Source organism: Lipotes vexillifer, unplaced genomic scaffold (genome assembly GCF_000442215.2).
Source record: "Lipotes vexillifer unplaced genomic scaffold, Lipotes_vexillifer_v1.1 scaffold395, whole genome shotgun sequence".
Taxonomy (NCBI): Eukaryota; Metazoa; Chordata; class Mammalia; order Artiodactyla; family Lipotidae; genus Lipotes; species Lipotes vexillifer.
This window is the reverse complement of record NW_006797390.1, coordinates 1,672,868-1,684,936: the sequence shown is the minus strand read 5'-3', so window position 1 is coordinate 1,684,936 and position 12,069 is coordinate 1,672,868. Positions and strand designations below refer to the sequence as shown.

At 40.7% G+C, this 12,069-nt stretch overlaps 1 protein-coding gene across 1 annotated transcript in view; it reads left to right on the top strand.

Annotated features, from left to right (window-relative positions):
• The first annotated feature begins 2,664 nt into the window (after positions 1 to 2,664).
• KLRD1 (killer cell lectin like receptor D1) overlaps positions 2,665 to 12,069 on the top strand; it is a 77,754-nt gene continuing 68,349 nt past the window's right edge. Inside the window, exon 1 of the mRNA XM_007469497.1 lies at positions 2,665 to 2,773. Within this exon, the coding sequence (XP_007469559.1) occupies positions 2,665 to 2,773 (109 nt within the window). The remainder of the gene's footprint in view (positions 2,774 to 12,069) is intronic.

The window sequence follows — 12,069 nt, the reverse complement described above, 5'->3', positions numbered from 1 at the left end:
ATGACATCCCCACATGCCACTGTGCAGGTGCATATGTATTTCAACAGTGAGTAACGGACGACCCTAGTCACTCTCTTGGTGCATATTCCACAGTGTGGACCAATCAGTTTTAACAGTTCTACTTTCAACATAGCAGTGGATTTATTTAAGAGCCTCGTGACTTCTGTTCAGAGGTATTTAGCACCTAAAACTTGGCATGAAGTGATCCTGAGCTCTTGGTTTGGGGGAGTAAAGCACATCTGTTTTTACACATCTCAGAGGGCTCAACGTTGCCTCACGTCACTCAATCAAAGCTTGGTGATTGCTTGATATTCAAAGAAAAGGAAAAATAAGCCACGTTTTAGGCGCTAACATTGGCTAACTCCCTACCACCTTCAAGTCTTGGCTCAGCTGCTGTCTCAGGCTACCCAGAGCACCTCTTTTAATATTTCAACAAACTCCACCCACTCGCAGCTCCCACTCCTTCCCTCCTTGATCTACTTTTGTCCTGTTGGCTGAGCACTGATCACCTTCTGACGTTTTCTCAAGTTCATGGCCTGCTCTCACTAGATGGTAAGCTCCACAAAGGCAGAAGCTTTAGTTTGTTCAGTGGTTTACACAGACTGGTCAGAACAGTGCCTGGCCTAGAGTTGATGCTCAAAAAATAGTGAAAGCATAGTAGCTTCGGGTAGGATTGAAAGGTTTCAGTTCAGGGACTAAGTTAGTTAAGAACTAAATTATCCATAAAAGCACAAGTTACAAAAGGGCCATTCAGGGAACTTTGGGAACACCTTGGAGCTTTCTAGAAAGAAGATTTGGAGGCAGGGCATAGGGCTTGAACCCCAGCTCTGCCACTTATCCAGCTCGGTGACGTGGGCCAATTTATTTTTTGTATTAAAGGAAATTCTGAATTTCCTTCCTGTCAGATATAATAATTACATCATAGGTTGTGAATACTAAATCCTTTGCAAATCATTAAATAGCATTATTGCATATTAGTAAGTTTTATTTAAAACTAAAGTGCCAGTGACTTAGGCTAGCTGGCAGGAATAGTCTAGGTTTTCATGTTTTTATCCTTTGGTAATACCGCAGGACCTTCATCGGCAAATGCATCATGTGGCATATGAGTCAGGGAGAAAGAAGCATCATGTGTTGAGCAGCGTGTCTCCAAAAACAGACTTCAGACTGATGGGAAATACAGCCAAGAGGGCGCTTTTCCTTTTGGTTAATAAACTCTCCTTGAGGATTGATTTCTTGCTGGCAGTAGCTGCTATTTATTATCAAAGATGGTCTTGCCGTTCCCCTTTTCCACAGCAGCAGGTAAAAAAAAACACCTAGATGTGGGACAGAGTAGCTGGAACATTTTTCAGCCTTATCAGGTTAGAAGCAATATGAATCATTTTTTTAAGCTTACTTTTTGCTAAACAGCTATAAAATGTCCAAATATTCATCATGCTGTACACACATTAACAAATATAACTCCCGCCCATTAGTTTTTTTTTTTGCTGTTGTTGTTTTGTTTTTTTTGCAGTACGCGGGCCTCTCACTGCTGTGGCCTCTCCCGTTGCGGAGCACAGGCTCCGGACACGGAGGCTCAGCGGCCATGGCTCACGGGCCCAGCCACTCTGCGGCATGTGGGATCTTCCCAGACTGGGGCATGAACCTGTGTCCCCTGCATCGGCAGGCGGACTCTCAACCACTGCGCCACCAGGAAAGCCCCCGGCCCATTAGTTTTTATACCACCCAAGCCCAAGGATCCATATGAAACACTGCGTTCTGGAGAGGATGCCCTCGGCTGGGCTGTCCTGTAGCTCGATGTGACTGCAGCACCCAGAAGCACTTTCTCCTGCCTGTGGTCCCAGCAGGTTGGTCCTGGAATGGCAAATTAGGTGTCTTTTTTGTTGGCCTTCTTGGTCAATTTTATGACCCCTAAATGACAGATCCCTTGAGGACCCACACTTCTTAAGTACCCACAAGTGAGCCAGGAGGCAAATTCAAGGAGAAAGGGTGGGAGAGAACAAACCTTTATTGGCCCAGTTATTAAGTATAAATCACTGTGCAAGATGCTCAATGTTTTCTCACTTAATCTTGGAAAATAAACTCTGAGGTGAATATTTTAATTCAATTTGCTAAATAGGAGAAAGGAAGGGAACTTTTCCAAGATCAAATAGCTAACTTTGAGCTAGATTCAAACCCAGGACTGACTGATCACAAACCTCAGGTGCGGGTCTTCCCCATGGTCAAAGCAGGTTAGGGCCTTTCAGTGATTCCACGTGCAGTTTTGATCAGGTTAAAGGCTGAAGCTATAAAGTGTTTCAGTTTCTCTTTGTGATGGTGCCCTGTCCTGATTTGCTTGCGCTTGCTGATTACGAATATACCAAGTACTTTTACACTCCAGGCCCTCTCCTTATGTCACTCTCTATCTGGAATCCCCTTTCTTGTCCTGCCTGTTTACTGAACTCTCTCCAGAAGTAGCCCCAGTGCGCAGATTATACAAGGACAAGTATCGTGAAACTAAAATAACAGTGGCTTACACAGGACGTTTACTCCGTTCTTGTGTAAAAATGTCCAGGTCTGGCATGATGGCTCTGCCTCCTGAGGCTACTGTTGCCCTCTCTGTTCCATATCAGTTGGGTGTAATCCTCAGCCTGAAAGTCAGAGGCAACATCTGTTCCCTGTAATCCGATGAAGGAAGAGAGCCAGAAGAGGACAGCATACAGCCCCGCTCTCTCGGAAGGAAAGCTCCCTGAAGGTGCTAAGGACAGCGCCACTGATTTCTACTGGCCAGAACTGAGTAACCTGGCCACTTCTACTGCAAATGGAGCTGGGGAAATCTAGCCTGTGTCTTAGGTGGCCATCCTCCTGGCTCAAAACTATTACTTTGGGGCTTCCCTGCTGGCGCAGTGGTTGAGAGTCCGCCTGCCGATGCAGGAGACACGGGTTCGTGCCCCGGTCCGGGAAGATCCCACATGCCGCGGAGCGGCTGGGCCCATGAGCCATGACCGCTGAGCCTGCGCGTCTGGAGCCTGTGCTCCGCAACGCGAGAGCCCACAGCAGTGACAGGCCAGCGTACCGCAAAAAACAAAACAAACAAACAAACAAACAAAAACTTTACTAGTCTATGAACCAGCTCCTAGTAACTCCAACATTTTTTGGAAAATTTGGCAACATAATTCTTTGTGCAGCTACTGTATCCTTCTACACTATACTTCTGCTGAAGCATGGTACATTTCACTGTGTTATGTTTTGTATTGTTTATTTTGTTTCAAAGATATCCTTTTTCCCAAATTGTATTTTTAGGGCTGGGACCGTATCTTATTTGTCTCTGTGTCCCAGGTAGCCAGCAAGTGCCTAGGAGCTAGTGATTGTTAAATGAAGTAATGAATAAATAAACATGTGGATGCTTTTACCAAAAAATGAGATTTACCTATTTTAGAGCATATCCACCTGAGCTCTTTAACTTAATCTAGATACTTCTGGTATTAATTTCTTAGCCAATCAACTAGGAATCCCTTTATATCATTAGTGGCATGATTTTCAATAAAGTTATATAGGAGATGTACTATAAAATGAATTGAGAATGTGGTATCATTGTGATGCAATTATCCATGAATGGATGTGTTTAATGTCCTAACCACATAGTAGTAAAACAGCATTACCATTCTTAGGTTTCCAAGGTCAATTTTATTACTAGCATAATAAGGAATTGAGTTATTTTCATGAATATAAGGCCAATTGCCTCACTCTCTTAAAATTTTACTTAATTTTAATTAAGTAAAATTAACACTTTGAACCTCTATCTTGATACTTTCTTTTGCTTATAAGGAATTTGAGATAGAGGTTAAGTGATTTACATAATGTTCCTGGTTTTAATAATTTTCAATCTTTTTTGGAAATTTAATTATTGATATACTTTGTGAACATATTCAGTTATTGATAAACTTTATGGACATAAGTTCTTTTTAAAATGCAACTATAATTATACTTTAAAAAACAAAAAAAACCTCTAACACAGGGACCAGCACAAGTAACTAAAGATTAAGGTGGTATAAAGGATCTTAAGAGTTTGAAAGAATCTTAAAAGTAAGTATTAAGAGTTGAGTCTTAAAGGATGCAGCAGTACAATTTTCCAAATGACCAAGTCTCCTTAAATGGGCAATTTCAACCCCACAATACACATATCTATAGATGTATGATCCATGTTTGTGTATATACACATACACATATATGCATGCACACATTAAACATATCTGTTGAACAACAAAAATGATGACAAATTCCACTAGACATATATATACTCAAACACAATTTTAAAATCTAATATGTTGACAGTTGTATTTTAGACCTAAAGTTAATAGCTTTAATTTTATCATCTATTTGCATAGTTATATATTGTATATGTTTACATGATAAATATAAAAAATAACTTTAGATTGTGAATTGCGTTTTAAAAAAAAAAAAAAGGAAAGATGCAGCAGAGATGGCTTGTTATTCACTCCCCAGCATCCGTTTTCCTTTTCTCCCATAGTAATAGATTTCTTAGCCAGGTACATGGCCATCCAAAATAAAGATGAGATTTTCCTTCTCTACTTGTAGCCCTGTATAAATATACCAGTTACTTTTATAAGGTTAACTTTACGACTTTCAATTTCCTCACCAGTAAATTAGAATAATACCTGCCTCTCATCGTTTTGTACATAGTTCTATTAGAGTGGTGTTAATCCTAAAATACTGTAACTTTTCCTTTAGGTGTTTCTCTCCTTTATTGTCTTGAGTTCCTTAAGACATTCAGTTTACATTCAGTTCATTCAGTTCATCTTTATGGCCCAGTGCTCAGTTTACATTACATTCAGTGCTCAGTTCTTAGTACATTTTTATCGAATCTAAAACTACCATACAGTACAATACAGCAAGAAAGACTAAAGCAGATGGGGCATTTTCCATATCATGCATATTAAATACAAATCTCAAAATTATCTAGCTAGAAGAGGCATCCTTGGAAGCAAAATTAAACCTTCAAAGTCAACTAGAAGAGAACATAAATTGGTAAGTTACTTCCTCACTGTTTGCTCCTTGCTTCTGTAACCAGCTTCAACTAGGGTCACTCTGCCCTTTGCTGTTTATACTGTAGCTTTAGTGGCTCTCTCAGATCCGCAAACTCACCAAGATTTTTATAACCTCAAGACTTTCCAAAGATTTATCTGGAATACTTGTCTCACTATATTAGTTAAGGTTCTCCAGAGAAACAGAACCAATAGGATTATAGAGAGATATGTTTTTACAAGATATAAGTACCTACCTCATTCTTGCTTATTCTTCATAAGTTGTTCCTCAAACAAACACGAACAGTCAAACTACTAACCACGGTTCTATCTTCAGGGTTTACTCATTTCTCTTCTACTTGAAACATACAATTAGAAATCCACTTATTTGGCAAGAGAAGTATATCAGGGAACATTCAATAGGAGAAAAAAGAAAAAAAAAATGTAGCATTCCCTGTAGGCAGGGGTCTGTGTTGAGCTATGGTTCCTCCGAGAACACTGAAAAAGACGCTTGGCTTTTTCTAGTGAGACACACCTGCAGGCATTTCTTGCTGGGAAGTGGTCCCTCCTGCTGCAGTCCTGATGGGCAGAGCTCATGTGGTTCCAGCAGGCAGGGCTGGTGGCCCAAGCCATCTGCTTCAGACTGTGGTAGGATATTCAGCTGAGAGGGCAGCAGGCAGAGATGGCTTTTTTTTTTTAAGCTCCTGAAAATAGTTACAGGGTTCTCATTAGCAAGGCTCTTCTGAAAATTGAAAACTGGTCTTTGTAAGTATTGACGGCTTAAGCCCATCCTTCAGGGCAAAAAACAGGAAAGGTATCTCTCTAAAGAGTGGATATATGTATACGTATAACTGATTCACTTTGCTGTACACATGAAACTAACACAACATCATAAATCAACTATACTCCAATAAAAACTAAAAAAAAAAAAAGAAAAGGAAAAGATGTCTCTCTGTGTTCCTTGATGGGCAAGGCCTCTGCTCTCACCCTTTGACCAGCAGAGCTGCACCTGGCTCCACCCCAGATCACCTAGGAAGCCTGAGACAAGGAGAACTCTAAGTTATCAAATCACGGAGCCACCTGGAAGGAACCTCTGGTTTCTCCTTTACATTTTTTAGCTGTTGGTTTCCCTTAGCTGAAGATTTGGGCATGCTGATTCCACGCAACACACCAAACTGCTAAGATAATACATAAAACATATGTTTACCTTTTCCAAATCCTTTCCAACTCCGTTGTCTTATTTAATCCTTACAACAAACTCTTGGAGTCATTATCCACATTTTGCAGATGAGAAAACACCGTCAAAAGGTTTGTGTCCAGGGCTTCCCTGGTGGCGCAGTGGTTGAGAGTCCGCCTGCCGATGCAGGGGACACGGGTTCGTGCCCCGGTCCGGGAAGATCCCACGTGCCGCGGAGCGGCTGGGCCTGTGAGCCATGGCCGCTGAGCTTGCGCGTTCGGAGCCTGTGCTCCGCAACGGGAGAGGCCACAGCAGTGAGAGGCCCGCGTACCGAAAAAAAAAAAGGTTTGTGTCCAATGGATCAGGGTTAGACAAGCATGGCCACCCTTCTCTGTTTCCTCATCTATGAATTAGTGGTAATGCCAACTGTAGCAGTGGGTGTTGATTAAATGAGATAAAGCTTCAAGCACAGCTGTGACTCTTTATCCTGGATAAATGTTCCCTTTCTAGTTTTTAGTGAGGAAATATGCTCAGAGGGTGAAAGCATTTATGCATGCATGCATTTATGCATGCATGGTTTTACTCCCAGTAATTGAGAGAGCTGGGATCCAAGTCTTGTAATTTCAAATCCCATGCACTTTCCCTTATATTGATATATAGGCATGGGGCTTGGTTCCTTCCTGAAAACGTGTTAGGAGGGGGAGGAAAAAATTCTAAGAACAAGGAGAAGTTACATTAAAAAGCCATCAAGGAGGATGAGGTGGTATGAGGAGATCAGTGATTCTCAAATTTAAGACTGCATCAGAATCACCTAGAGGGCTGGTTAAAATATTTTTGGGAGCCCCACTCCTAGAGTTTCTGATTCCAGAGGTGTAGAGTGGGGCTGAAATGTGAATTTCTAAGATGTTCCCAGGAGATAACTGATGCTACTGGTTCAAGGATCACACTTTGAAAATCACTGTAGTAGAGAATATTTGAACATTCCTTATCTAAAACACACCCCACACCCTCAGTGAATCAGCAAGTTGCATGATATGACTAAGCAATATTTCTGTGAGATGCATGAAATTACCAGCATCTGATTCGTCTGGATTGGTGGCTAAATATGAGAGGTTTCTAATCACTCCTTCAAACTTAGTCATGTGAATTTCTGAGAGGTAAATACGGGAAACTACATTTTAAGCAAGGTTTTCCGTATACAGATGGAGTCTTTAGAACCATTAGGTAGAGTTTATTCTTGCCAAACGGTGAGAGAAATTCACAATAAGGTCCACAATAAAATGTATCTAGGCTTAAAAAGGAATGAAAACTAGAGGACTACCATTAGGGATGGATATATAGATATAGATATAGAACAGATTTATTGGGGCCTAGTCAAGAAAAATTTTGGGTTTCTTTTAATCTAATTATTTAAAAAATTTGGATAACGTTGGTGTGTTATCATTTGCATATGACTGCTGTTATGTAGGGGGGTTTGTTTGTTTATTCTTGAACAAAATAACCTGGGTTTTTATAACCACATTCAATTAAAATTACCAACCATCCCACTGAGGTACATGATGTTTCCAATCCCGGTTGCATTGGCATCAGTAGTGCGTTTTTAAAAACTGCTGATACCAACCAGGGGCCCCTCTTCAGTATCGGGACAGAGGGGAGGGTCTGGGCATCTTTACTTTTTACAAACCCCTCAAGGGATCTCTGCAGCCAGGGTTCTGAACAACTCAATTGGATGCTTTTTGTCTAACAAACTCATCGGTACCAGTTCTGGAAATAGTAGCTTTTCTTCTGAATTTGCTTCATTTTCCTAGTAAGTGACAGCCCTAGAATAATTCTTGCCAGATCTGTATTTCCTTCTCCATTAATCCTTGCAGTGCAGCAGAATCTAAGACAATCCCATTAAATGAACTAGATTTCTGCTACAGATGAGTGGAAGCTCTAGAAAGAGGCTTCTCGCACATTTTAAAGAAAACAAGCCAACCGTCTTCCATCCGCAACGACTCTGATGCTGTTTTGATCTGAGTGAAAGGCTGATGAGCCAACTTGCAAGACAGTCCCCAAGCCCGGAAAAAATTATGTTATTGCACTTCTGGCCACAAGGTGGCGGGCCAGATCCATTTAATTAGCTTGAATTGCCACTGGCTGCAACGATCATTTTCCCATTTATCACTAATAAAAGAGTGTATCACCGTTCTGTAAACAAAGACCACAGAATCTTAGGACTATATGGAGGTATGAGATCACCTTGTTCATTGATTGTCAACTTTTTAAAACCTCCTGAAGTAGGTAGATGCATTACACATTTTAAATTGTTATTCTGACTTTCTAGTGTCTCCTTCAAAATCTAAATAAACACTAACACTCTTATCTCAGACACATGGATATGCCTCTGTTCAAAAAATTAACAGTGATGCGTATCCAGGAATGCAATTACAGGCATACCCCAGAGATATCACAGGTTCATTCCAAACCACAGCAATAAAGTGAATATTGCAATAAAGTGTCACAAATTTTTTGGTTTCCCAGTACATATAAAAGTTATGTTTGCACTTTACTGTAGTCTATTAAGTGTGGAATAGTGTTTTGTCTAAAACAATGTAAATACTTTAATTTATTGGTAAAAAATGCTACGCCTCACCTGAGCCTTCAGCGACTTGTAATCCTTGCAATAGTAACATCAAAGGTCACTATTCATGGATCACCATCACAAATATAATAATAATGAGAAAGTTTGAAATACTGTGAGAATTACCAAAATGTGACACAGAGACATGAAGTGAGCAAATATTGTTGGAAAAATGGTGCGATAGGCCTGCTCAATGCAGGGTTGCTACAAATCTTCAATTTGTAAGAAATGCAACATCTACAACATAGATTTGTTCTCTCATTCATTTTGTAGAGGGAAGACCAAGTAAAGATTTATAAGGTGGGAAAAAGCAAAACGCTTACGCTTTATCTCAGTTTTTATATCTCTGAGAGTATTAGCCTCTATAAAAAGTGAAGTTTTGTTGATAGACCATCATCACAATCCGAAAAGCAGGTATCCATTATCAATTCCTTTTTTAATTTTCTTTTTAATTTTTTGGCCCCACCGTGCAGCATGTGGGATCTTAGTTCCCTCATCAGGGATTAAACCTGCACGCCGTGCATTGGAAGCACAGAGTCTTAACCACTGGACCGCCAGGGAAGTCCCTTAGTTATCAATTCCTTTAAATGTCTCTCAGAACTGACTTTGGTCTCATTGCCTCAGTGTTACCAATTAATGAAGAACTTCCTCATGCGGAGGTGGTAAAGGCGGATGAGGCAAGAAAAGGAAAGGGAAATGATCACTTTTGAGCATCTTTTTCCAAACGAGCTCTACTCCTAGTTTGTTTAGGAGACTAAGCTTTCAAATAAGGATAAAAAGAATGGAACTACATTTTGGTATTGCCTTAAAAAAGAAAAAAGAAAGGCTTCCCTGGTGGCGCAGTGGTTGAGAGTCCGCCTGCTGATGCAGGGGACACGGGTTCGTGCCCCGGTCCGGGAGGATCCCGCATGCCGCGGCGCGGCTGGGCCCGTGAGCCATGGCCGCTGAGCCTGCGCGTCCGGAGCCTGTGCTCCGCAACGGGAGAGGCCACAACAGTGAGAGGCCTGCATACAGCAAAAAAAAAAGAAAAAATAAGACAAAATAAAATATTTAAAAAACCTCTGCAGCCACAAAATACACACCTAAATTTGTTTATAGTGTTCAAATCTAAAGAGATTATATAAATACAGTAGTCCTCTGCTTATCTCTCCAACCTCATCCATCACTTCATCCATCGCATGTCAGTTGCCCTCTCACTAATTAATCTTGAACCACACTGGTCCTATATCTGTTTCGGGAGCTACACCAAGCAGTTTCCTGTTTCAGGGCTGTGCGCATGCTCGTATGTAAGGCAAATGCATTTTTTTTCAAACATTTTCCAGCAATAATTTCTTAATATCATCAGTTAGTTTATATTTTTAAAGAAAATTAAATAGCGATTCGCTTCTGAAACTCGTTGATTCATCTTTACCTTTGTTGTTGTTATTGTTGTTTATATTGCTGAGAAAACTGGATTGTTTGTCCTTTAGGGTTTTCTGTAGCCCTGGCTTTGCTGATGTCATGCTGTATTGTTGTTCGACACATTCTTTTCTTTTTTCTATTTCTTGTATACTGATAGTGAAATAGATACTTGATAAGATTCAGATTGGATTTATTTTGGAGAAAAAAAGCGCCCTACTATTTTATAAGGGTTGTGTACTTGCATTCAGAGAAAGTTATTATTTAGTGTTTCATTTTTGTAATATTAGCAGCAGTTGATGATCATTAATTACATCCATTAACTCATTACACGTGGCAAAATACTGATTTTTTTTTTAAACATCTTTATTGGAGTATAATTGCTTTACAATGTTGTGTTAGTTTCTGCTGTATTACAAAGTGAATCAGCTATATGTACACATATATCCCCATATCCTCTCCCTCTTGCGTCTCCCTACCACCCTCCCTATCCCACCCCTCTAGGTGGTCACAAAGCACTGAGCTGATCTCCCTGTGCTATGCGACTGCTTCCCACTAGCTATCTCTTTTACATTTGGTAGTGTATATAAGTCCATGCCACTCTCTCACTTCGTCCCAGCTTACCCTTCCCCCTCCCCGTGTCCTCAAGTCCATTCTCTACATCTGCCTCTTTATTCCTGTCCTGCCCCTAGGTTCTTCAGAACCCTTTTTTTTTTAGATTTCATATATATGTGTTAGCATATGGTATTTGTTTTTCTCTTTCTGACTTATTCACTCTGTAGGACAGACTCTAGGTCCATCCACCTCACTACAAATAGTTCAGTTTTGTTTCTTTTTATGGCTGAGTAATATTCCACTGTATATATGTGCCACATCTTCTTTATCCATTCATCTATCGATGGACATTTAGGTTGCTTCCATGTCCTGGCTATTGTAAATAGTGCTGCAATGAGCATGCCTGTTTTGTTTTTTTGTTGTTGTTGTTTGTTTTTTTTGTGGTACGCGGGCCTCTCACTGTTGTGGCCTCTCCCGTTGCGGAGCACAGGCTCCGGACACACAGGCTCAGCGGCCATGGCTCGCGGGCCCAGCCGCTCCGTGGCACGTGGGATCCTCCCGGACCGGGGCACAAACCCGTGTCCCCTGCATCGGCTGGGGACTCTCAACCACTGTACCACCAGGGAAGCCCTGTTTGGTTCTTTTATGTTATTTTCTATTTAAATTTTTGAAATTCTCATTTTGTTCATATATAATTTTCCTGTTTTCCTTTAATTTTTTTTGTTTGTGTTTTTCTTTAGCTCCGTGAGCATATTTAGTACAGTTGCTTTAAAGGTTTGTTTACATAGACTGATATCTGTGCTGCTTCATGGACAGTTTCTGCAGATTCATTTTGTCTTTTGAGTGAGCTCTATTTTCCTGTTTCTTTGTATGACTTGTGATTAGTTGTTGAAAATTGGGCATTTGGTAAAACAGCTGTCTTTCCCAGTCTTTGCAAATTGGCTCTGTGTCAGGACATTTCTATATTTATTAGTTTTGAACTTTGAGTCTTGGGATTAGCCTGAGATGAAGCCTTAAGGTCTTCTCAGGCCTTTTTGAACTTGCATCTTGCCTGGGTCTCTGTGTAGATTTTTTATTCCCTTATACATATGGTTGCTGTTGAATGTCTTTACTTCCCAAAGAATCACACCTAGCTTCTCCTCAGAGCCTTAGATGATCTGTCATGTGCCTCCCCCTCTTATCTCTTGCTCCAGGTGCATACGGATCTGTAGTGTCCTTCAGCTTTTGCCTGCACTGTCTGCCATATTTGTTACTCTTACCAACATGGAACATAGCTACTCTTTCTCTTTTGGAAG